The sequence below is a fragment of the Mugil cephalus genome, chromosome 6 (genome assembly GCF_022458985.1).
Source record: "Mugil cephalus isolate CIBA_MC_2020 chromosome 6, CIBA_Mcephalus_1.1, whole genome shotgun sequence".
Taxonomy (NCBI): Eukaryota; Metazoa; Chordata; class Actinopteri; order Mugiliformes; family Mugilidae; genus Mugil; species Mugil cephalus.
In genome coordinates, this window is record NC_061775.1 from 11,274,564 (window position 1) to 11,296,880 (window position 22,317).

Genomic DNA, 22,317 nt, shown 5'->3' on the forward strand with positions numbered 1-22,317 from the left:
TTTTTTGTTTTTATCATCATCCCTCCCAGAGAAAGCAAAGACCTTTCTTTTTTTTTCTTTTTATTGACCTCACCAGCTGCATAAGACCACATAATGAAGCTGAACGTCACCACATAATTGCAAGACGCATCTACTGAATACATGTGGAAAAGCATCAGTATAAGAAAACCATGTGTAAAAATAAATGGAAAAAAATGTCAATCTAAAAACCTAAATGTATATCACTAGGAACACAAACATGAAAAGTTTTTTTTACAACTGAATTTTCACATTATATGGATGAGGTATTTTTTTTCTTTTCCCCTTTTCATTTGTCATTGAAAACTTTGAAGAGCAATGTTTGTTTAAAATGATTCCTTTGAAAACACATATTCTCCTAAGCACAAATAGGATTTCATCACCGGATAAATATGAATATACAATTCAGTGCGAGCAGAACAATGCTGTGGATGACCTTAATCTGGTTGATTCATGATGGCTCGCTGCCAGACAGCTTAGCCAGCGTCCTCAGCTCGTGGTCTTGGGTAATTATGTGGCCGGTGGGCTGCGCCGAGAGGAGGGGGGATTGAATGACGGAGGCGTGTTTGGAGCTATCCAGGCTGCTGCTCCTGGGAGTGTAAAGGCACCCAGATCCAGACATGTCGCGGTGGGACGAGTTGCTCCCCGCCGCGCAGCCGTCCGCGGCCTGGCCGGGCATGGTGCAGATGGTGTGAAGGCATCCCCACAGCAGGATGGAGGCGATGAGCAGGAGCAAGATGCAGCAGGTCAGCCAGACGCCCATGGCCAGCTCCCAGCCGGCCCTGTCGTGACCTTCGGCGCTCTCGCTTGGCGTGCTGAACACTTGGCACTGGTCCCGCACAGGATTGGCGGCCTGACACGTCACGCACAAGAAGTAGGCGGTCTGGGGGAGGAGGTTGGCCAGGTGTGTGCTGGTCTGACTGACGGCGATGCGTTCCTCGTGCATGAAACTCTTGCGCTTGTATCCCATTAGGAGGCTGTTCCAGTTGGGGTCGTACATGACGCTGTAGAAGGTGTCCCGGCAGGTGGGGGACGGCGGCCAGCTCACTCTGGCCGACGTGGAGGAGATGTTGTAGACTACAATCCCCATCGTGAGGAGCCAGTGAGCTCAGTCAGTGTTAGTGGGTCGCCTCCTCGGTTGTTGTTGTGTTCTCACAAAGTGAAACTGGTCTGAAATGTAGAGATAATGCAACACAGAGTGAGACACTAGATGACCAGGGCGTTCTAGTCATGAAATCATGGATGGAAGGAGCAGATGTGTCGGCCTAGTGATGCTTCTTTGGCTTCATTGACTGCTTAGATTTCAGCACCAGCTGTTCCTCTCTCACATACAAAGCAAGGAAACAAACAAACCAACAAACTGTTTCCAAAAATGATGAATGATCCTTATTGCCAACTTTTTGAGGATGATACGTTATCACATCCTACCGTAGTACTGCTCTAATGTCTCCAATATTTCGGGTTCTTCCAAGGACCTGTGTGTATTCTTGGGATTCATTAAGCTCCCGCAACCCTATGCACACACATACAGATGGAACCTTTTCTATGACACACATCTGCTCTCTTTCTAGAATATGGATTCTCTGAAGTCTAGTTTTAACTCTTAATTTTCTATCTACTTACTTGTCGTTGACACATAATAACCGATGTTTGTATGATTTTTCTGGGACACGGTGCAGTGGTAGGAGGGAGGTGAGTGTGTGTAGAGATATTCGGCAAAATACACAGCGCGCTCAGATTTCTGAAGAGACTGTTTTCATTAATAATGCAGGAGTTAAAAGTGCGACTTTGAGAAAAGCCCAGATATGAAAGTGTGTTCAAAGTGTGTGTTTTTTTTTTTTTTTTTTACTTCCATGGGTGTGGTGCTTATTGGGAACAAGCCACATTCAAAGTGCATGTTTTTTCATACATACTAAAAATCCGAACACACAGAAATCTAGGTCTAAAGTCATTTTTAGCGTATTACTTTATTATTTAATAGGTCAAAGCAGCAGGTTCCCATCTGACTCTTTTTACCTCAAGTCACCATATTTTTCGGTTTCCTTTTGCACGTACTTTTGTTGCGATGCCCGTAACCCGTAGCAACGTACTGGACCTAGTTGTCTATATTGTGTGGAAGTCATAAGTGGCTCATCCCCTTAAGAGCAGAAAATGAATAGTGATGAGACTTACCAGTACATGCTGAGTCTGTGTTGTGTTGTCCTGCTGCTATAAAATCATAATAACATTTACTCCACTGTCACTCCGTCAAGAGCTGTGATGCTGCTGCTGCTGCTGCTGCTGGTGTGTAGGTTTCCAACCTCAGGACTGAAGCACAGATCGCTGTGTCGTTATCTCCTCTGCTACCACACTAGAGGGAGCGCTGCTGTGGATTAGAGCAGCAGCAGCAGCTTCACCTCTCTACCAACAGGAGAGAGAGGGAGTCGAAAAAAACATACGGTGGACGTTGAAAAAGTGTTGGGTTGTGCATCCGAAGTGGATGTGATTTGTTCACGGTCGTTCATTTTGCTGTCTTGTTTTGCCATCCTGCCTCCCCCTCTGCTAGTTCATCTGGAGACCTCGCAGTACTCCGGGCCATACCTTGGTGTCTTGAGTATCTAGGGGTGGGGGGTTGGAGAGGAGCAGAAATGATCCGTCTGTCCAACTGTCGGACAGATTATTGCGAGATTTACTGTAGCTATTCTTGGTCCCCAGAGGACGACCCTAATGCCACCGTGATGCTCATGCTTCCACAAAAAAATAGAGCCTCCCTTCTGCTCCGCCCTCAGGCCAAAATCTGCACACAAGATGTCTCACAATTTAGCAGGCAAAGTTAAATTTCCTAAGCACATTCATCTCGTAGGAGATGAACCATTTTTTTTTTTTTTTAGCCTTGATGGCTAAATCGATACAATTTATTACTTATTATGCATATGTATGTATGTATTTTTGTTGCTTATTACATGAGTGATGAAATGGTGGGATTTCCATGAAATTTTGCACTGTTCATTGTCACCAGACATGTCATTCCCACACTATTTTTCCAGTGGAGTTGTCACGAGGTGCAATCATTTCTCTTTGTCTTTGTGTTTATGACCAAACACTGTAACTACGGACATTGTTATCAGGCTCTGATTTACTTTGGGTTTAGTGTAGTTTTATGTTTCCATACTGACATGCTATGTCACTGTGTTGGACACGGTAGCCCATGGAAACAGTGATGTTGGGAGTACACTGATCAGGCTTTTGTGCCTCCAAAACAGTTGTGACTCATCAGAGAACGGACATGGACCTTCTGACGGCGTCCTGTGGTGTCTGGTAACAGGATGTTGTTAGCGGGGGCCTTTGGGTGCTATGGGTTGAGGGGAGTTGTCTCTGTGGAGAATCCCACAGTCTGGGATCTAGGGAGTTTAGAGGCCAGGTCAACACTTTGTACTGTTTTTCATGTTTTCTGAGTTGTTCCTAAACCGTTTTTGTGTGTGTGTGTTTGCAACATCCACGTGGATGCATGGTCATAATGTTATGCCTGATCGGTGTATCTTGCTGTCAGCAGTATTCAGCTGGAAGCTCTGTGGTAATTAAGTACAGCATCACAGAGCCCCTATCATGACTAATTATGGTAATTGGTGGTGTCATAATTATTGCACTCTATTTTGTTTTTTGTTTTTTTACATATTTCTGTTTAATTTCACAAGCTTGTGTGTCGTAGTCCAATGCTTATTCAACTCAACTCAACTCAACTTTTCCGCTGTGTCGTTTGTCTTTCCTCTGCATTTAGACCCTAAACCTTGCGTACAGCAGCATATTTAGCACCTACAGGAACTTTGTGGGCCCCCCGCACATTAAGGTCATGTGCAGACTGCTGGGCTACCAGGGCATCGCTGTCGTGATGGAGGAGCTGCTGAAGGTCGTCAAGAGCCTGGTGAGTGTGACGGCAGTCAGTGCTGGTGTGCGGGAGGCGGCTGTTTAGAGATAGAAGACGCCGCTTCCTTTGTTATCATATACGAAACAAACCAGCAAAAGACTCATCATTTCCTTTTAAGTGAATGATTAATGCTCTTCTCGTACAGCTCCAGGGCACCATCATGCAGTATGTGAAGACCCTGATGGAGGTGATGCCCAAGATTTGCAGACTTCCACGTCATGAGTATGGCTCCCCTGGTAGGTGGAAATAATATTATATTTCTGGGTAATTAGCCTAATGCAAATTCCAGATCAGAGGCCTTGTGGTTTTGTGTTGTCTGTCTCTTTGCACATTTGTCTGTTTTCCCACGAACACAACATCTCAGGAGTGTCCTGAGGATGTTTCTTCAAATTTGACACCTACAGCGTATTTACTGACTCAAGGATGATTTGATTTTAGTAACCAAAGATTGTGACCTCACCAGACACATTTGTGTCCATAAAACAGGAGTTCATATGCTAATTATCCATGTAACATTTCACACATTTGTCCAATGCTGACCTCGAGAAATACGAGTTTTAAGATCCTGCCCAGTTTTGAATTCAGGTTGCACAACACAGATGTGTTCTCTCTGATTTAAAAGTGGAACACAACAAAAGATTTGAAAATAATAGCACAGTAATTATAGGACTTAATTATTTTGCTAGATCAGATATTGAACGCAGCACCCCATGTGATCCAGCAGGGAAACGGTCGTGTTCTAGCTCACACGAGCCTCAAAGGGAAACATTATTACCACTTCTTGACAACGCGGTCAGCTGCTCCGTGTCCGTGTCCACTCTAATTGGTTATTGTCAGAACACTGACGCAATCATCCCGACTTTAAATCCTTCATACGAAACATGTTACGTATATATTAATCTGGATGGGCGGGGTAATTCTGTGAGCAGTTGGGAAGATTTAAGAGCGGCGCCGTAAACACACAACATTACCAGATAATTTGGGCCAAACGGGATTTCTTCCTCAGTTGTTAGTGGGGGTGAATTTGGGTTAAATCGGCCTGAAGCCTCAGCAGCCAGCTTAATAGGATAAAATGAAGTGAAGCCGTTTTATACTCGGTTCAACTCCACTCTGACCTTGTAAATTGCAACTTGGCCGGTTGGTTAAAGCGCTCCATCACCAGATGGTGATGCTAGTTTAACCTCGTGCTGCAGAGACCAGAGTCTGAAACAGGAACCAACTGGTCACACTCAATCGTTTCAGTCAAAAGAGGCAAACTGTGCAACTAAAATCTCCATTAAATCAACACTAAACAGCGCAGCAAATTTGCATCACGTTGGGATGAATGTTTGAGGGCTGTTTAAACGATAACGTCACAGATGTAACAGGTCTGAACTTCTTTCTAGGGATCCTGGAGTTCTTTCACCACCAGCTGAAGGACATCGTTGAGTACGCTGAGCTGAAGACGGTGTGTTTCCAGAACCTGAGGGAAGTGGGCAACGCCCTTCTGTTCTGCCTGCTGAGCGAGCAAAGTCTGGTAGGGATCAGTGACGGGATCATGATTATTTAGCAAGTAGTACAAAAAGGGAGCCTTTTTATGCACCTTTTTTTTTGGTTTAAATTTTTGCTATTTCTTTTTTTCCAGTCGCAGGAAGAGGTTTGTGATTTGCTGCATGCTGCACCCTTCCAGAACATTCTGCCCAGAGTCCACGTCAAAGGTAAATGCATTAAATATGAAAGGATGTATTTATTTATTTGAGTGAAAGGATAAAAGAAATAGTTGTTGTCTGTCCACGTCAGTTGACACACGTGTTCAAAGCTGTTTGAAACGAGTACATTCAAAGGTGTGAAATTCAGTCCGTTTAGTGCCTCACAAGACAGTCCATCAGTGTGTTGTCTGAAATCCAAATGTTCTGGTATTATTACCATTCCACTGTTGAACTGGTTTTGTGAAAGAACAAATAAATGAATGAATCAGTGGAATACGGCTTGGGACGCTCTGAACCGAAGCCTGAACCTTGAACCTTTGATCTCCTTCGTGATGTCAAACCTCTTCGTCCCTCTAGTAGAAGCTCATTTCAGCCTCTTGTATTTGCAAACCACCTGTTTTCCATTACTACTCAGAGCTCATGGTCACAGGTTAGAGTTGGAACACTGATTGACTTGAAAGCTCTGTTGTTCTGTCAACCTCCTTCACTTCCTACTGTGGCAGTGGTTTGCTTTCTTTTTAGCAAATGTTAAAACATTTTCTCCGATGTGCAGGATAGTTTTTACCAATTTACCATTAATCAATCAGCACTCGTGTATTTGTTTGGTGCTATGGTATGCGTCACTGTTACAGCTATGTAATGTTTATACATAGATCTACTGACTGTTTGCTTATGGCAATTGTTGACAGAAAGAAAAGTATATGATACCACAACTTATTCTCGTCTTTTTCCCGCTGTGAAGAGGGGGAACGCCTGGATGCCAAGATGAAGCGCTTGGAAGCCAAATACACAGCGCTGCATATGGTTCCACTGATCGAGCGCCTTGGCACTCCACAGGTATGACCAGGATGAGAAACCGTCCTTATTGCTTTCACACCATTGTTATCTCACCATCTGCTCTAATTAAAAGCTATTGCGCCAGCACCAGTTCTAAGTGACCTCTTACGTGTCTCCTGCTCCACGTCTCTTCCAGCAAATAGCCATAGCCCGTGAGGGCGACCTTCTGACCAAAGAGAGGCTGTGCTGCGGCTTGTCCATGTTCGAGGTCATCCTCACGCGCGTGCGAGGCTTCTTGGACGACCCCATCTGGCGCGGGCCGCTGCCCAGCAACGGCGTGATGCACGTGGACGAGTGCCTGGAGTTCCACCGCCTCTGGAGCGCCATGCAGTTTGTGTACTGCATCCCCGTGGGAGCCCACGAGTTCACAGTGGAGTGAGTGCAGCGCCACGCGCATCTGTGTCCTCTCACCGAGTGCCGCGTTTATACTCATGTTATACTCATGTTCTCCAGGCAGTGCTTCGGAGATGGCCTCCACTGGGCGGGCTGCATGATCATCGCCCTCCTGGGGCAGCAGAGGCGCTTCGACATCCTCGACTTCAGCTACCACCTGCTCAAGGTGCAGAAGCACGACGGCAAGGATGAGATCATCAAGAACGTGGTGAGTAGGAGGGAAAACCGGTTAATCGTCGAGTAAGAAGACAAGATAACATTAGACGGAATGGCGTCTGTGGGGACTTTGACTCTCTGTCAATACATAATATAACCAGTGATACTGTTCAGGACAGGAAGGACGCGCCAGATGATTAGCCGCTGAGTCATACGCTTACGCAATCAGCCACTCTCAAGTACTTTATGTTGAACTTATGAATAGTTGTCATTCATTTAACTCTCGTTCTTTTGTAGCTGGCCCACAGTGAATAGATTATATTCATTTCACGTGAAATCTATATTCGCCAGAGATACGGTTTCTTTTGTTTGTGCGCCGCTGCTCCCCGCACAGGCGGGCAGATGAGTTCAAAGCTGAACGAGCTGAACTTCACGTCTCTGTTGTCAAAATATCAGGGCGGGACGGTGTTCTTAACAACAACAAAAAAGGAAACAAGTTAAAAAAAAAAAAAAAAAGCTGAGTTGGACTGAATCGTTTAGAAACCTGGTATTTTGCTTTCGCTGTGATCCGTGATTGATGCCGTGCGTCAGCCTCGGTACAAGTGGACCGTTCAGGTACGTGTATTTGTTTGATCAAAAAAAAGGCCTCCATATCGTGAAAGCTAAATGCTGGCAGGTGCCACTATAATATTACGTGAAAGGAACTGTCAGCGTGCCAGGCTAACCTTCAGCCTTATCTGGACTGAAAGCACGGATGCAGTTGCAGCAAAGCAGCCGAGCCTGAATGGAGCAGTGTCCAGTCTGAGAGCAAATGACTTTACTGTCGAGAAACAAGTGGCCAAGCAGGGCGGTAATCTGCCAGATGAAAACATGACTTCACTGCATAGAAGAAGAAGAAAAGCATGCTGTTTGTCTTTTTATCAGCGGTATTGCCTAAATTATTAACTTTGCGGCCACAAACCTGCCACTGAGAAGTATTTCCTCCATCAGTGCTACTTTCCAAACACATTCACTTTCAGCTGTTGTATTTTTGCTTGTTTTTTTTTTTTTGAGACGTGATGAATTGTTCTAGGGATTGTAAATGCTTTAATTAAGTTAAATTCATTTAGAGTCATCCATCCTTCTGTGTGTTACGCGTATCAGTGAATGAAACAATAACACTGTGTGAGCAGCACTACTGGAAGCTCGGCTCGCTACGTTATAAACGTGAAAATATTTCCAACCTCACAGGAAAGAGAACCGCTTTAAATGATTAAAAAATAAGTATGTTGGAAAATATGTTAAGTAGGGTTTGATCTTATGAGATTGTTGGGCCCTAAAGAACTTTTTGTTGTGTCCCTGCTGTCAGCAGAGATCACATAGGACCAGTTGCGCGCTACACAGTCCTCCATAACCTTCCATTCAGAAAGGAGTTTAAAAGGAGCACGTTGATTAGTGAGCTTCATTATAGCTGGCAGGTGGATTTTACCTTGAACAGCCAGGTCCCTTTGTAAATTACAAATACGAAAGAGGCATTAACGTCCTCATCTCACCGTTGTCAAGACAACATGCTTATTTATGAAATTACACCCCCCCCAGTGTAACGTCTGACATGTTTCGTCAAACTACGGAGACTCACCGCGTCTCTCTTGCGTCCGGTTTCCTTTCAGCCTCTGAAGAAGATGGTGGACAGGATCCGCAAATTCCAAGTCCTCAACGACGAGATCTTCGCCATCCTGAACAAGTACATGAAGTCGGGAGACGGCGAGAACATGCCGGTGGAGCACGTGCGGTGCTTCCAGCCGCCCATACACCAGTCACTGGCCAGCAGCTGAGGGGCTGTGGACCAGCGTCAAGTTCCAAACACTGTCAGCATTACCAGACTATCCACAAATATTACCCGTTGTTTCCTTTAGGGCTTCACTAGGATGGTCTTCATTTAATGGACCATTAAATGTTATGAGTTGGGCCACATTTTTGTCACAATGTTATTATTATTATTTTTTTTTTGTATTCACTTGTGCCTTATTGGAGAAGAATAGATACTTCCCCCTTTTTGGATTGACTATTCTGTGTTTTATACTTGCAGAGAGCTTTAGATCAGGGAGAGGAAATGAGTTTTATCAGATAAGTATTTAAGGGTTTGCAGTGGTGGGATGTTAAGGGTGAACAGTAGCGTATTTTAAGCGAGGGTGAAAGTAAATTTGTATTTTCTACACTGTCGGACGTGCATGCTAAACATTTTAAAGGAAATTAACAAAGGTTATACTCATGTTAATCATTTATTCACTGTGCCTTGTTTCGAATGTTTTAATCATTTTAATTCAATAAATATGTAACAAATCTGTTGGTTCATCTCGAGAGCTTTTCATGTAAAAACTACAAAATAAAAGTTCAGAATGACCCCCAACAAAAACTGTTACTTTCAAGTATCACGAAAATCCAAATTATAGTGAATGTCCTATCAAATGTAGTCATTGTCAGCTGGACCTCATATAGAATATATATTAAAACTTTGTCTTTTTGATTCATAGAAAGTAAGTCAGTGCATGAATATGCATGTACATATAACAAAACGTTTCTTTAAAAAACTTATTTACACCGCTACAGAGGAATGAAATTAAGTTCAAACTGTAACTGAATATGACCAAGTCATATTCTGATAAAGTAAGGCAAATTAAACATTAAATACAATCCACTGGTCTGTCCAAGCCACTCTCCCCACACAACTGATTGTCTTATTTTCATATTTCATACACCCCACGGCTGAAAAAAAAACGTTCCTTAATGATCCAAAGAGGAAGTCATCGCTCCATTTCTTCTGGAGATGCTATCAAAAGGCAAACCCATTTCTCTGTCCTCCATGTCCTCCGTGGTCTCGTTGTGTAGCAGCTCGTAATTGCTGTGAGGAGCCACGCCGTTGGCCGACGGCGACGCCCGCTCCTCCTTCCGTATGGACACGGCCAGAGTGGCCAAGCTAACGCTAAGGTCTTTGAAGGCGTGGAGCAGGAAGATGCCCACGATGATTGTGAGGAAGCCGCTGAGCGTACCGATCACGTCGTCCGTGCCCATGTGCTCCCACTCTTTGAAGAGGATGGCGGAGCATGTGAGCACAGACGTGGTAAAGAACACGTAGTAGATGGGAGTCACCAGCGAGGTGTTGAATATGTCCAGAGCCTTGTTCAGGTAGTTGATCTGTGTGCTCACGCAAGCCACCAGGCCCAAAAGTAAGATCCAAGCAAGCGGGTTTTTTGCTACGTTCTTTCCGGCGATTGCTTCTTTGATGGTGATGCCCAGTCCTTTGACGCAGGACACCGATAGCGCCCCGATTACTGAGCAGATGGTGATGTAGACGAGGATATTGGTCTGACCGTGGCGGGGACCCACGACAAAAATGAAGATGAGAGCCGTGATGATGACGAGAGTGGCAAAGACAAAAAACCCTATGAAAAAGAAAGGCAAAGAGCGTTTAGGTAACCATGAAACAAAAGCACTATTCTGTTAGGAGATGAACACTGACATAAACCATCTACATATTCATTAAATGAATGCATGAGGGTATTTTGCTATAGGAAATATTTCTTCAGTACCTGGGTCAACCAGCTTTTTGGCCATGTGCTCGAGGCTACTGATCTCTTCCTCCTGCGGCGCATGAATGACCATGGTGGTGGAGCCCAGGATGCTGAGCAGGCAGCCGAGCTTCCCGTGCAGGTTTAACCGCTCCGTCAGGAAGTACGACGACAGCACCGCACTGCAACGACATTGACGGTCAGACAGTCACTCCACTCCACAGATACAATCACAAACAAGAGCGAAGTCTCAGGTTCAAGTGTCCAGTTCGCACAGCGGGTTCCTCCGTACCTGACGAGCACGCTGAGGGCTCCCAGCGGTGTGACCAGTGTCGCGGGAGCGAAGGCATATGCTGCAAAGTTGGCTGCTTCCCCAGCCCCCACTGTAAAAAGGTTAAGGCGTGCTGAGTTAATTTCCAAATTCACAAGGCATGTTGTAATGAAGGCAGACGTATGTGAACACAGCAGTGTGAGGTTCACAGAGTGTTGCAACGATATTACATGCGATAACACCTTGCCATGTAAGCATGAGTTTGGAAACTGAATAACAACTGGGTTAAAGTAGGACAAAGACATAGTGTAACCACTTACTTGACAGTAGACCAGCCCACCATAGCCATTCTTTTAGATACGCATGACCACCCTGGCCTGGAAAACAAAAGGCTCCGTGTGAATCTGATCATTTAAATAACACTTGCATGTAAGTAAAATGTGAACTATGTAACCAACGAAACAAACAAAGATTAGAGCAACAAGGTTGGGGAGCTGTTGAAGTTAATGATTACTAGGTGTTAAAAGGCTGCTGTGGACGGACGGACACACACACATACACGCGCATGCACACACACGCCCTAAATAGGTGAGCAGAACAAGACAAGCCTGAAATGGTCTAGGCAGGTCTGATGAGCTGTCACGACTGGCTTTACGTGTTAGCTGGCTTTCGGTGTGTCACAATTGGAACAAGGAGTGCCTGTACATGGCTGAGAGTTAAACAGCGTGTCCCCTGAGTAACGCCGCGGTGTGCATTAGACGGAACACAGAAAAAGGTCAGTACCCGCCCGCATCGATCCCTTCTTAGCCAGCCGAAGGAGTCCCTTCTTCTTGAGGATGAAGCTGCCCCCGATGAAGATGCTGGAGCTGATGGCCAGTCCCAGGCCGATGTAGAAGTCATACTTCCCCCTGTCCTGACCCATGTTGAGGCTGGATGCGTTGTTGTTGTGGTCTGTCACATTTACGGCCGAACAGCTGAGACTCTGAGCAAAAGTGCAGTTCTGGTCAGCCCAGACACCTGAGAGCAGAACACACATGGAAAGACAACATAAACTGCCAGGAAACCTGAGTGGGGTCTTTAACAACAACATCATCATCACCACCATCATTATTATTATTATTATCATCATCATCATCTTCATCATTATCATCACTACAGCGGAGTCCTACCGTTTCCACAGGCGACCCTACAAATTGGAAAACCATCGTTAGATGAGTTGGTGGTATCCATGAGCGAAATCAGCACATTAAGGAGCGACTGCCGTCTGGTCTCATTACAAACACAGTGACGAAGGAGTGACTACTGAACAGCTAACCGGTTGTCTGGGTTTTGCTGCCACTTAAAAAAAGACTTGAGCAACTTAGGCAGCACCTGCTATGTAAATAACTTCTTCCTTAGGAATTCAGGAAGTGACAAGCCATTGAGGTTAACACGAGCCCGAGCACGCTAGGTGCAGCCCTCAGGTCGTCTTCTCACATGGTCTGTTTGATAATTACCAGTTTACAACTCGTCAGTAAATCATTCCGAATTCTGCTTCGACGAGCAACCGTGGTCTACGACGCATTACCTCACTTATGGTGCTTTAAAGTGATTCACCGTCGGCAATTGTGGTAAATTGCACCCCTCGCTAGCCACGGTAGCTAACATTAGCATGTCGGCTAGCTGGTGGGCTAGCCTGGTCCGGTGGAGATAAGGGGAAGTCTACGGTGTGCCAAGCTGGAGGAGTCGAAAGGTTGGTTTAGTACCTGCTCAGAGGTGGCTGCTTTACCCGGCGAGAAGAAGAAGAAAGTAGCAGCAGTGGTAGCAGCAGCAGCTCGGAGGACGGCTAGCAACTAGCCCGCTTCCTGGCTCTTTGGAACAACCATCACATAGTGGTCCCTCCTTCCCTACCTCCTCTCTCCTCCCTCCGCGTTCAGCACCGACTCCGACCGCCTGACGAGTGCCGCACTGCGAGCGAGGCTCTTCATAGGCTCTTCCTCGTCTGCTTATCAGGGGATCTGGTCATTGGACTGCATGCCCTCCGCAGGCTGAACTCCGGCAACACGCAGATCGTCAGACACCGACCGCCTCAATGGAAACTCAGTGGAAACGCACTTAACCGAGACGAGCAGGAGGGCAGAGCTGCTCTGGCGTTTCACTTAACCCTTTATAGGGCGCTCATTGAAACACTGGGAAACCCTACACCGCGGCGATAAACTAGGACGTCACAACACTTTTTTAATTTTTTGTTCTTATTTTCAAGATTTCAAGAGTAAATCTAATAAATTTACCATATATGACATATATGCAATTAATTGGTAAATGAATGTTAGCATATTAGGTGCTGATTCAGACACTATATGCATTATCACATCAGACAACATTGAGACACTTCTTCGTTCGTGGAACCCACTAAACTAGTTATGCTCAGTGTTCATACAGAGGTGGATCTTACAGGCCACATTTGACAAGGATTTGACCTGAGAAGTTTTTCTTGCTTGATTGATCGACCGAGTGAAAACCACACCCTACTAAACCTCACGGGGACGTAATTTAACATGTGTGCTGAAGTTACACCATCAAGGGTTAGATCAGTCACGCCACCATGAATAAATAAATAAATAATCCAAACAATACTAAAATGAAATCGTAGATTATCAGCAAAATGTATAAAAGTATGTATTTGTACATAATGTTGGATGAGTATTACTTTTGCATTAACGTGTAGGGATCTGACTTTTTATTTATTTATTTAATTTACTGTTTTTTATTTACTTTATTGATAATACTTATTTTCCTCAAGTCATTTCCTCTTGCATCACCCATTGAATCAGGATAGGTGCAGTACAGCTGTCACATAAATGTAGTGGAATAAAAAGCATCAGTAGTAAAGTTAACAAATGAGTATCTGCTTTATTTAGTCTGTGCTTTGTTTCGCTGACCACCAGTGACTCTTAAAGATGATTCATGTTTTGGACTGTGCCAAGCATGGCATGCTACTGCCCTGTCATGTTTACTTTATTGACTTTATATTACTATATTGTGCCTGTGTTATTTGTGGGATTATTTTCTATGAAAATTAATGAACACACTGGGTGAGTAGTAAAGTTGAACCCTGAACCTGCACTTCACTACAGTGCTTGAGTGATGCTACTTCGCAGTACGGATCACAACGCTTTATTGGAGTAATGATTTAAAAAATAAATAAATACATATAAAATAAATTGAGACCATGCCATTAGAACAACCAATATATGGGAAATTAGTTTAATGACAGCATGAAAGTCACATTTTACAAAATCAACTGAAAGTGACACTTGTGCAGACCTGTTTTCTAATGTGTAACATCAGCAGGTGTCACTGGGAAGGAGAAGATAGTAGTTTCCATTTCAGATTCAAAATACTGAATGCATATTAAACTCTGAGCTCAGACCATTTAAAAAAAAAAAAAAGTCTCTCATAGAGTTTGTAAACATAATACCTTCCTAATGGATGACATCATAATGAAAATAATCTACAGTACAAATATTGTCACATATTACAGTTTTATAACATATTTCCACATGATAATAACACAGCAAAACTGCTGATGGTCACGCAATAAGTGGAATATGTTTGAAATCAAGTTTTATAAATCCCTCCATCTGGCAAACCAGTTGCCTTGGATACTCATTTTCAATACAACTCTAAAGACGGAGACGGATCCTGAAATTACCCTGAATAATTCACAGGCACTGAATAAGTCAAAGCGTAGGTGATTCTAGACTAACACTGTCTGGCACAGGGACAAAGGGAGAACCATTAAGGCTCATATTAACGCCCTGAGGGCAGCGCACGAGAAGAATGCGAGAGTTTTTTGAAACCATCAACGTGGCGTTGACGTGTCAACTGTCTCTGGGCTATGTTTCGTGTTAAAAGTTCCCTGGAATGAAACACACGTTCTAAAATCATGGCAGTATTCACAAGTATTCAAGATTTAAGCAGGAATGATCGAGAACCAAGCATAACAACAACAGTACTGCGCGTTTCCATGAAATGATTTTTGTTACTGCAAAGAAATTCAAGTTAAGTGGCACTTGTTAAAAGTACTTTGGCCATTTTAGCTGGAGGTAGTACAATACAAATCAAGTACCGTGTCTGCGTTAAAAGAAAGTACCGTGGTCCAAAAGTCACATAATAATCAGTCGGTCTTTTTCTGTGCCCCCTTCTTCTTCCAAGAAATCAAAGCCTCTTGGGAAATGCGGAGTAAAATTACCCCTACACACACTATTGTTAAACCACAAAGCATGGCAAGGCTGTCAGTTAAAGTTAGCGCAGTCCACTCCTTGAAGAGAAGACCAGAGGCGAGGATCACAGTGGATGTGAACGCCACGTAGTATATTGCTTCGAATATGTTGGAGCTGAAACACTCGAGGGCCTTATTGATGAAGAAGAACTGGATCAGGATGCTGACAGCCAGCGTCCCCAGCAGGCCGAGGAAGAGCGCCAGGGCTCTGCTGCTCGACGGCCCTTCGCCAAACACGTCCGGGGCCACCAGGCCGAGCCCTTTGCTGCTTGGAACGGTGAAGTTTCCCAGGAGGGAGCAAATGGCTACATACACCATGATGTTCGATGTGCCGTGAGCCGGAGCAATCCACACGATCAGAGTGATCAGCGTCAGCACCACCAAGAGGGCGTAACTTAAAAACACTGCAGGATGAAAAAGTAGTCTTTCAGTGATACGTGCATTCAAATCACATTGCTCTGGAAGTGTTACTCTTGTTTTAGTAGAGAAAAATAACTCATAAAAGGTTGTTGAATTTCAGTGAGGAAGTTGATAGCATTTTTTTTTTTTTTTTTTACTGCTCGCTACGTTTTACCGCCACGCTTTTTACCTCCAGGCTGTACTTAATCTTTATGATTACAGAAGACATCTTTATGAGTTGCTACTGCAAACTTAAAAACTTCACTTCGTCACCTGGGTCCAATAGCCTCTCCTCCAGTTCCAGCCGTGTAGTCGCCTCTGCTTTAGGGGCGTGAATAATGAGCACGATGGAGCCGCAGCAGCATAACACACAGCCGAGCTTCCCCAGGATATTTAAATGCTCTTCCAGGATCCACGAAGCCAAGACGGCCCTGCAACACACAAAACAGCATCTTGAAATGTGCTGCTGCCCTTATCAGATTTAATATGACTCATAGTCTCATAACATGTAATTGATTTGTAGATATTCAGACTGTCAAAATAAAGCATTCTTATGTCAACAAAAGCAGCAAAAAGATCACTAACTAACCACAGTGTACAGTGCCTCAGGTAACAAAGCTGGAAGATCTAATGTGTTGGGAGCCATACACTGTAAAATAAAACAGCTGGGAACTGATTGTGCCCCAAAAAATATCTGCTGGCCTAATCAGATCCTCATGTGGTGGTGAACAGAAGAGTAAGTGCAATGTATGTTATCACCCGCGCGCTGTGGAGTTGAATTTGTTTACACCAAAAATGTAGGACTATCCAGTTACACACAGAGGTATTTATTTTGTGTCAGCTGAAACACGCCCTGTATTGAAATTCAAATGGCGTGTCACCAGACTGATTTTGAGTATGAACTTACTATTCATAGCCCGTTGTTAACTGTGTGAGTGTAGCCACAGTGTGCGGCTGTAAAACATTTCTACTCTGGCCACACAGTAACAAAAAAAAAAAAAAAAACATGCTTGAGAAAGAAAAATGACTCACCCAAATAACACTCCAAGGGCTCCTAGTGGTGTAACTATCACAGCTGGGGCCGCGTTGTACGCCAAGAAATTTCCAATTTGGCCAATAATCACTAAAGAGATTAATGTGAGAACATTTCTGGTTTCTCTTTTTAAATGAACAGAACAAAGCACAGTCGACAGATGGCGCTATACTCACTGCTGAGTGTGCCGCTCCACCACACCGCATCTGCAAGGTACGAGCCTCCTATAATAAACACAAGGAAGTGTTTCAACATGATACAGTACAGTACAATGCAATGGTAACTTTCACTTCTGAGTATGTGGGCACTGTCCAAGAGACGTCTATAATCATCTTCTTATCTGCCTTTCATCCTACCTCTTTTGCGGGACCGTAGTATTCCCTTTTTCTGTAGCACAAACGTCGACCCATTGATGAAACTTGATATGACAGCTATGATTATACCGACATTTTTAGACGAAACATCGCGTAACTCTGCGTCGATAGCCATTGTTGTGTGTATTGGGTGTATTGTCTTCTACATGCAGTAAATGAAACTAGGCTATTTCCTATTTCCTAAGTTTGCCTTGACCACAGCGCCGCCCCCCGGTCAGTTTGTCGTCAATCCAGGCCGACCCCGCCCCTCGTATGTCCCGCCTCCGATCTCAGATGTAGCGCACGCTTTATGACACGGGTCAGTACGAACGGACGGGGCCGGATTAGAATCAGACCCCGCATGTCAGAGCGCTGCCCCGGAACGGATATCAGTCGCACCGTCTCTCTCGGTGGACACTACGTAATTTGTTTCCAAGCCTCGTGCCCTCGTCCGCGACATGTCAATCAAGTCCATTTTGAACGTCTTGTTAATGCAGCAAAGCAGCAGCTGAGGGACGAGAATAGCCTGAGAAGACACCGCAGGTAATTTAGAAATGTGTTGTTAAAATTGACATGAGACTCGCTGCGTGGCTGACCTCGCCGAGACGATGCATCCCACTTGGTGTAGTGTCACGTCACGAAAGCCTAGATGATGAGAGCTAGTTTAGCTTTGGCTAGCCAACGCTGTGGTAGTGTTAGCTGGGTAGCAAGCTAAGCAGTTAGCCCTGCTCGCTAAGGTAATGTGAAGGCTATAGTATTATGCACGTAATAATGCTGTGTCAGTGTGCGGTAGTGTCTGTTATCATATACGCCACCGTTTCAAGGGTAACAGGATGTGTCTTTGCTGGCTAAAAAAAACCTGTCCCTCTCCTCAACGTTTCATTTAACGTTGACCTGAAACATCTCCGCCTTTAAATAATCACGTTGCAGGCTTACACGTCATAACAGTGTTGTTTTTTTTTAATTAACAGCTATAATCACGCATATGTTTGAGTCGATTCACCCAGCTCTCTCTGTAAACTGATATCTAACCTTTTTGTGTAACGTTCAGTACATCTGATAAAGCTAACCTAGCTTCTTTCTCGCTATGGTTTATAAATGAAATACGTTTCTTGAATTTGGGAGTGATTCAGTCCTATGTTTTGAAAGTTGACTCTGGACACGTCATGTGTTTACATTCGTGTTAGAATATTCACTGTTTATGCAGATTTATTATGATCATATAAGCTCATCATTTCGAGTTTTTGTTGGTGATGTGGGGGTTTTTCTCTCAAAATAGATATTAAAGTTTCAGTTTAGTTTAGTTAATGGAAATGGGGGAAAACTTCAAAAGTAGCACGTTTATCTTCCCCAGCACTTCATTATTTGATCATTGTCAAAAGCTCCACCTTCCTTGGTGCAACCTCCATTCATGTTGGCATCATTAGCTGGTTTTCACCCCACTGTAACTCCGTGCATGTGGCTCATACTTATGCAGTTTATATTACATGTGCATTTTTTTTTCTCTGCAGGTTGGCTGCGTTTGCAGCCAGGAGAGAGGAGGGGAAGATGCCTTCTCCATCTTTTACCCTCGATGCTCAGCTGAGATTTCATGACAAATGGCTGAAGATAGACTTGCAGGTATGTACATGTGATGAGGGCAGGAAATATGAAACATGTGATCGTGAAGTTTTGTGCCTGTGGAGACTGGAGAGGTAAAAATACGCGAAGTTGGACAATATGTCCCAGGTTTGCCTCTGCCCTATATGAGCTGGTTACTAATTCACCTGCACCTACTCCAGTACTCTGAGCTGTTTTTTTTTTTTTAATCTAAACATCAAGGCATCGGTGTGTTTCTTTCATCTACATGAACTGCATCGGTGGTTCTTTTAGAAGTAGCGAACATAACCATCCCTTATTGTATTACTAAAACATGAGTGAGTGAATCTACATCTGACACACCTGATCACATAACACCTATCTACAGCCACTGTTGTGTAGGTGCATCAAGCATCTAATCAAACACAAGATTATTGTTTCCGTGAAAAGGACTTTAGCCTATAATAATACAGTAAGTTAGTAAAAAGTCTGTGTCGTGAAAACAAGCTCATGTTGGCAGTAATTATGACGTCTTTTGTCAATATATGATGAATCTAGAAAAGAATAGGAGACTGGCTCATACGAAGAAAATTGGCTGGATGAGGAGCTGCCTGCTCTCATCTCCACAAATTGCCGCCTGTCTGGTCTCACTTTGAACTGAGTTTGCACCATCAGATCAGGACTTAAATAGTAGAGGGATGTTTTCCCATCGTTAGAGCTGTCTCCAGGGCTGAAGGAAGGGCTGCTTCACTGTCATCCGTGAGTGGACATGTTTTGACGTTTAAGATAACAGATCCTTGGAAAGCAAGATTTGGCTGGTGAGTTTATTTCTTAGTAAAATCAAAGCTGTGCGTGAATTGTGTACCACACAGCTATTTTTTCCCCCAGCAGATTATTCTTGTATCGGTTGAAACTTGGCAGCTATTCTTGTCCTCTTGAGTTCTGAAGACTGCATCCATGTGTCAACAAGAATTTCTCCTCTTCAAATGTTTGTGTATTTAGAGAGGGATGAAATACAGGCAAATATCACACATTATACTTATAATTTGAATGAATAACTGCTATTATATTACACTGCTCTAATAATGTGAATTATAAAAATAGAAGTCTGTCTGCGACAGACTTGTACATAACATACAAAGCTGTGAATACACACCGAACCTTTTAAAGTCTGCGTACTCTGTGCTGATCATCTTTTTTTGTCCTCTTCTTTGGCAGCGAGCGTTCTCTCCCGAGGGACTGAGTGAGATGTGGAATGAAATGGTAAAAGATGAGGAGATAACATTCAGTGGAGAAGAATCGGCTCACCCAGGCAAGGCTCTGTGACATTAAACATTTGTTTCTGACACATTTACATATATCTGCCACCTGATAATGACATACCACGTTTTTGACACTGTCCAAGGAGCCTGTTTGAGGTTTTAACCTTGGTCCTGAGATGCTAAATCCCATAATTTGTTTTGACTATTTTAGAAGATTGCACAGATTGTTTTGGAACTCAGAAGAAGGATGAGCCCAACGACAAAGAGAAGAAAGAAGAGGAGGAGACGTCAACATCTGTACATCACTCCATTATTGAGACGTGGGACTGGGGGCGGCAGCCAGGTGAGAACACTCCCTGAGTTATGTTAAAAGTTAGCTCGCTGCAATATACAGTATCCCACTCCGGCTACCAGGCTGTGATATTCTTCAGCCGTCGCTCTTGTTATTTTATGTCCGTCTGTTTCCAAGTAGGGTAATTAATACCACGGCGACACCAGATGGTTTCCCAAGACCTAAATGTCGACTAGATACACTAACCATTTCGACACATGACCAAGCTGCTGTTTATCAATTTCACGTCTTGTCAGGCTCTGCTGAGGGGTGCATGTTGTGCTGGCACGTGAGATGTGGAAACTTTGAAATGACAACTTGCAGTCTGCAGGTCTCGGTGGTTATTTTTACCCCGCAAAGTGAAGTCTTCAGTAGGAATCATAATGTGGGTCAAAGTGGGGTACTGTCTCTCACCCAAGTTGTGTTTACTAGCGGGGAGTGGGTGGGACAGCGTTATGGTGGCAGGAGATAAGCGCCGGGGTTGGGGGATGGGTCTACTTTCCGAAGGAATAAAGGTTTCGCTCGTAGCTACTTGGCTGCTTCTCTCTTTATTTATTGACCAAGCCAGGAAATCACACCGGTTGTACAGTGTGTGAAACTGGATCACTACATGGATGAGTGCCTTCCATTAATGCTTAAAGTTCAAACAGCATACTTCCTCCGTTTGCATTGTGTGGTCAGATGTCAGGAACACGTTGGTCTCAGCAGTTGCAATTCAAATCTGAGCTGTATTGAAATTAGCATGGTGACACATGGCGGCGTTACTCTGACTCCTGAAGTAGTGGATGTGTTTTCCCTTTCCCCCTTTGCTGCTCCATGTTAAATATTCAGTAGAAAGGCTTGATATTTGCTTTTGCACAAGATACTTTTATTAGCCACGGCTAATGCAGCGAAAAGTGGATGTCTGACCGGGATACATATCTGTTCTGACAGTCGGGCACAGCTGACTGTTGTGCGGCTCGTACAACCTAAGGCCAGTCTGGCTTACATAAAGCTTAAGTGGATTTCAGACCTGCTATTTTGGCCCATCTCGGCTTCCCTGCAGCGCTGCTCTATAGACACGTAATGAAGCATTTTCCTTTGAACCAGGTCAGAACAAAGGGTCGTTGTATGAAAGTCAGTGGGGAAAAATCTTTGAGTAATTTTATTCAAGCCTACAAGTAATAAGATTAAGTGTCACAGGACCCTTTGTTTAAACACCACCATTAGTGAAATGATAAATGTGCCTTTTCACATTGAACCGTCTGTTCTTCCCGAGGCGGCATGTAAATTCAAGTGGTGAATAGTGAAACATTAATACCACATAGCAGCTTAAATGACCAAAATGCAGCGTAGGTTTTCAGAGTGACATGTTGTTATGTTATGTGTAAAATTGTTCATATAGTAAAGTGCTATGGCGAGTTTTTTTTTTTGTTATGAGGGTTTATAGGTGTGTGAGGCTGTTCCCGTTCTGACTTAAGATGCAGTATCTGCAAAGTAAGATTTACTGTTTATAGTCTGGATATATATTTAATGTTTATGAGAAGTAATTCAGGCTTAAGTGTAATTTATAGCACCACAGTACCGCAACATATGGTGTATCTAGTGGGTGGGTTAGACCAACAAAAGCATTTATACACTTGTACCAGTGTGTCCGTGTTGTTTTTATGCGTCTTGAGTTTCACTCTGTTCTTCATACAATGGTGAATGAAACTGTGAGTTTATAAATGTGGGTAAACTATAAACCAGAACAAGGGAGCGCTTTCTGTGCCTGAACGAGGAAATGTTTCTCAGACCAGTCACAAACGTTACGGTCGCCGTGTCTGTGTGGCATTAAGTTGGTAATGTTTTGGTCTCCCTTTTCTTGTACGCGTAGATGGGACTGAGTTGAAGGATTGTCTGCTGGTGCTGGTTGACGACCAGCAGAAGCTCTCGGTTCAGATGGCCAAAAGCACCCTGTCAGCCCAGCGCCTGCGCCAGCGCCTGGTCATCCTGGAGCGCTACCTCATCTCTCTCAGCCACAGCATGATGAAGGAGAAGTACAAGGTCCGCTGGAAGACGCCCCCCAGCCCCCCACTACCTGCTGCTGACAATAAGAGGTAAGGAATTTAAGATGAAGGATTACAATCAGCTGGATGCACAGATGTGCAAGTTAGGTGAAGTGGAGATTCAGACTCAGCTTTCTGGTGCTTTGAATGAATATATCATATATATCATCTCCGCGTGTTAATACTCCATCTTTATGTAGCTGTGTTGTCAGGAGAAACAAAAAGACAGTGTTTATTAATACAACTTCTGTCTGA

General features: G+C 44.0%; 5 protein-coding genes across 14 annotated transcripts in view; 2 read left to right on the forward strand and 3 right to left on the reverse strand.

The window, feature by feature from the left end:
• cyfip1 (cytoplasmic FMR1 interacting protein 1) overlaps window positions 1-9,320 on the forward strand; it is a 33,291-nt gene extending 23,971 nt beyond the window's left edge. For both annotated transcript variants that reach the window (XM_047586228.1, XM_047586229.1), the window contains exons 24-31: window positions 3,776-3,919; window positions 4,068-4,158; window positions 5,308-5,438; window positions 5,547-5,619; window positions 6,353-6,447; window positions 6,584-6,822; window positions 6,901-7,048; window positions 8,646-9,320. In XM_047586228.1, coding sequence (XP_047442184.1) covers window positions 3,776-3,919; window positions 4,068-4,158; window positions 5,308-5,438; window positions 5,547-5,619; window positions 6,353-6,447; window positions 6,584-6,822; window positions 6,901-7,048; window positions 8,646-8,810 — 1,086 coding nt within the window. In that variant the 3' untranslated portion in view covers window positions 8,811-9,320. The remainder of the gene's footprint in view (window positions 1-3,775; window positions 3,920-4,067; window positions 4,159-5,307; window positions 5,439-5,546; window positions 5,620-6,352; window positions 6,448-6,583; window positions 6,823-6,900; window positions 7,049-8,645) is intronic.
• On the reverse strand, window positions 4-3,758 carry LOC125008883 (fibronectin type III domain-containing protein 9). Its single transcript, XM_047586235.1, has 2 exons — window positions 2,191-3,758; window positions 4-1,188 (listed from the first exon to the last, which is right to left on the reverse strand). The coding sequence occupies exon 2, from the start codon at window positions 1,106-1,108 to the stop codon at window positions 470-472; it is 639 nt and encodes a 212-aa protein (XP_047442191.1). The 5' UTR covers window positions 1,109-1,188; window positions 2,191-3,758; the 3' UTR covers window positions 4-469.
• nipa2 (NIPA magnesium transporter 2) lies at window positions 9,245-13,689 on the reverse strand. Of its 3 annotated transcripts, none has more exons than XM_047586233.1 (6): window positions 12,706-13,689; window positions 11,599-11,832; window positions 11,136-11,192; window positions 10,837-10,927; window positions 10,566-10,726; window positions 9,245-10,418 (listed from the first exon to the last, which is right to left on the reverse strand). In XM_047586233.1, the coding sequence occupies exons 2-6, from the start codon at window positions 11,735-11,737 to the stop codon at window positions 9,760-9,762; spliced, it is 1,107 nt and encodes a 368-aa protein (XP_047442189.1). In that variant the 5' UTR covers window positions 11,738-11,832; window positions 12,706-13,689; the 3' UTR covers window positions 9,245-9,759. The 3 variants fall into 3 exon arrangements, with proteins under 3 accessions (XP_047442189.1, XP_047442188.1, XP_047442186.1); XM_047586232.1 differs by having other exon boundaries at window positions 12,561-13,688; XM_047586230.1 differs by lacking the exon at window positions 12,706-13,689 and adding an exon at window positions 11,985-12,548.
• A 360-nt stretch (window positions 13,690-14,049) lies between these two features.
• Window positions 14,050-17,091, reverse strand: nipa1 (NIPA magnesium transporter 1). The gene is made up of 5 exons (XM_047586234.1): window positions 16,868-17,091; window positions 16,688-16,735; window positions 16,511-16,601; window positions 15,752-15,909; window positions 14,050-15,483 (listed from the first exon to the last, which is right to left on the reverse strand). The coding sequence occupies exons 1-5, from the start codon at window positions 16,998-17,000 to the stop codon at window positions 14,975-14,977; spliced, it is 939 nt and encodes a 312-aa protein (XP_047442190.1). The 5' UTR covers window positions 17,001-17,091; the 3' UTR covers window positions 14,050-14,974.
• A 119-nt stretch (window positions 17,092-17,210) lies between these two features.
• Window positions 17,211-22,317, forward strand: part of herc2 (HECT and RLD domain containing E3 ubiquitin protein ligase 2) — a 38,352-nt gene continuing 33,245 nt past the window's right edge. For all 7 annotated transcript variants that reach the window (XM_047586568.1, XM_047586570.1, XM_047586569.1 and 4 more), the window contains exons 1-5: window positions 17,211-17,407; window positions 18,376-18,484; window positions 19,661-19,754; window positions 19,916-20,047; window positions 21,891-22,113. In XM_047586568.1, coding sequence (XP_047442524.1) covers window positions 17,226-17,407; window positions 18,376-18,484; window positions 19,661-19,754; window positions 19,916-20,047; window positions 21,891-22,113 — 740 coding nt within the window. In that variant the 5' untranslated portion in view covers window positions 17,211-17,225. The remainder of the gene's footprint in view (window positions 17,408-18,375; window positions 18,485-19,660; window positions 19,755-19,915; window positions 20,048-21,890; window positions 22,114-22,317) is intronic.

Excerpts from the sequence above, each read along its gene's own strand:
- LOC125008883 (XM_047586235.1), bottom strand. The coding sequence starts at position 1,108 with ATGGGGATTGTAGTCTACAACATCTCCTCCACGTCGGCCAGAGTGAGC.
- nipa1 (XM_047586234.1), bottom strand. The coding sequence starts at position 17,000 with ATGGCTATCGACGCAGAGTTACGCGATGTTTCGTCTAAAAATGTCGGT. Across the intron at positions 16,602-16,687 it reads GTGGAGCGGCACACTCAGCA|TGATTATTGGCCAAATTGGA; the intron begins GTGAGTATAGCG and ends TAATCTCTTTAG. Across the intron at positions 15,910-16,510 it reads GCCCTTGGAGTGTTATTTGG|GGCCGTCTTGGCTTCGTGGA; the intron begins GTGAGTCATTTT and ends TGTGTGTTGCAG.
- nipa2 (XM_047586230.1), bottom strand. The coding sequence starts at position 12,045 with ATGGATACCACCAACTCATCTAACGATGGTTTTCCAATTTGTAGGGTC. Across the intron at positions 11,193-11,598 it reads GAAGGGATCGATGCGGGCGG|GCCAGGGTGGTCATGCGTAT; the intron begins GTACTGACCTTT and ends TTTGTTTTCCAG. Across the intron at positions 10,928-11,135 it reads GTGGGCTGGTCTACTGTCAA|TGGGGGCTGGGGAAGCAGCC; the intron begins GTAAGTGGTTAC and ends ACCTTTTTACAG.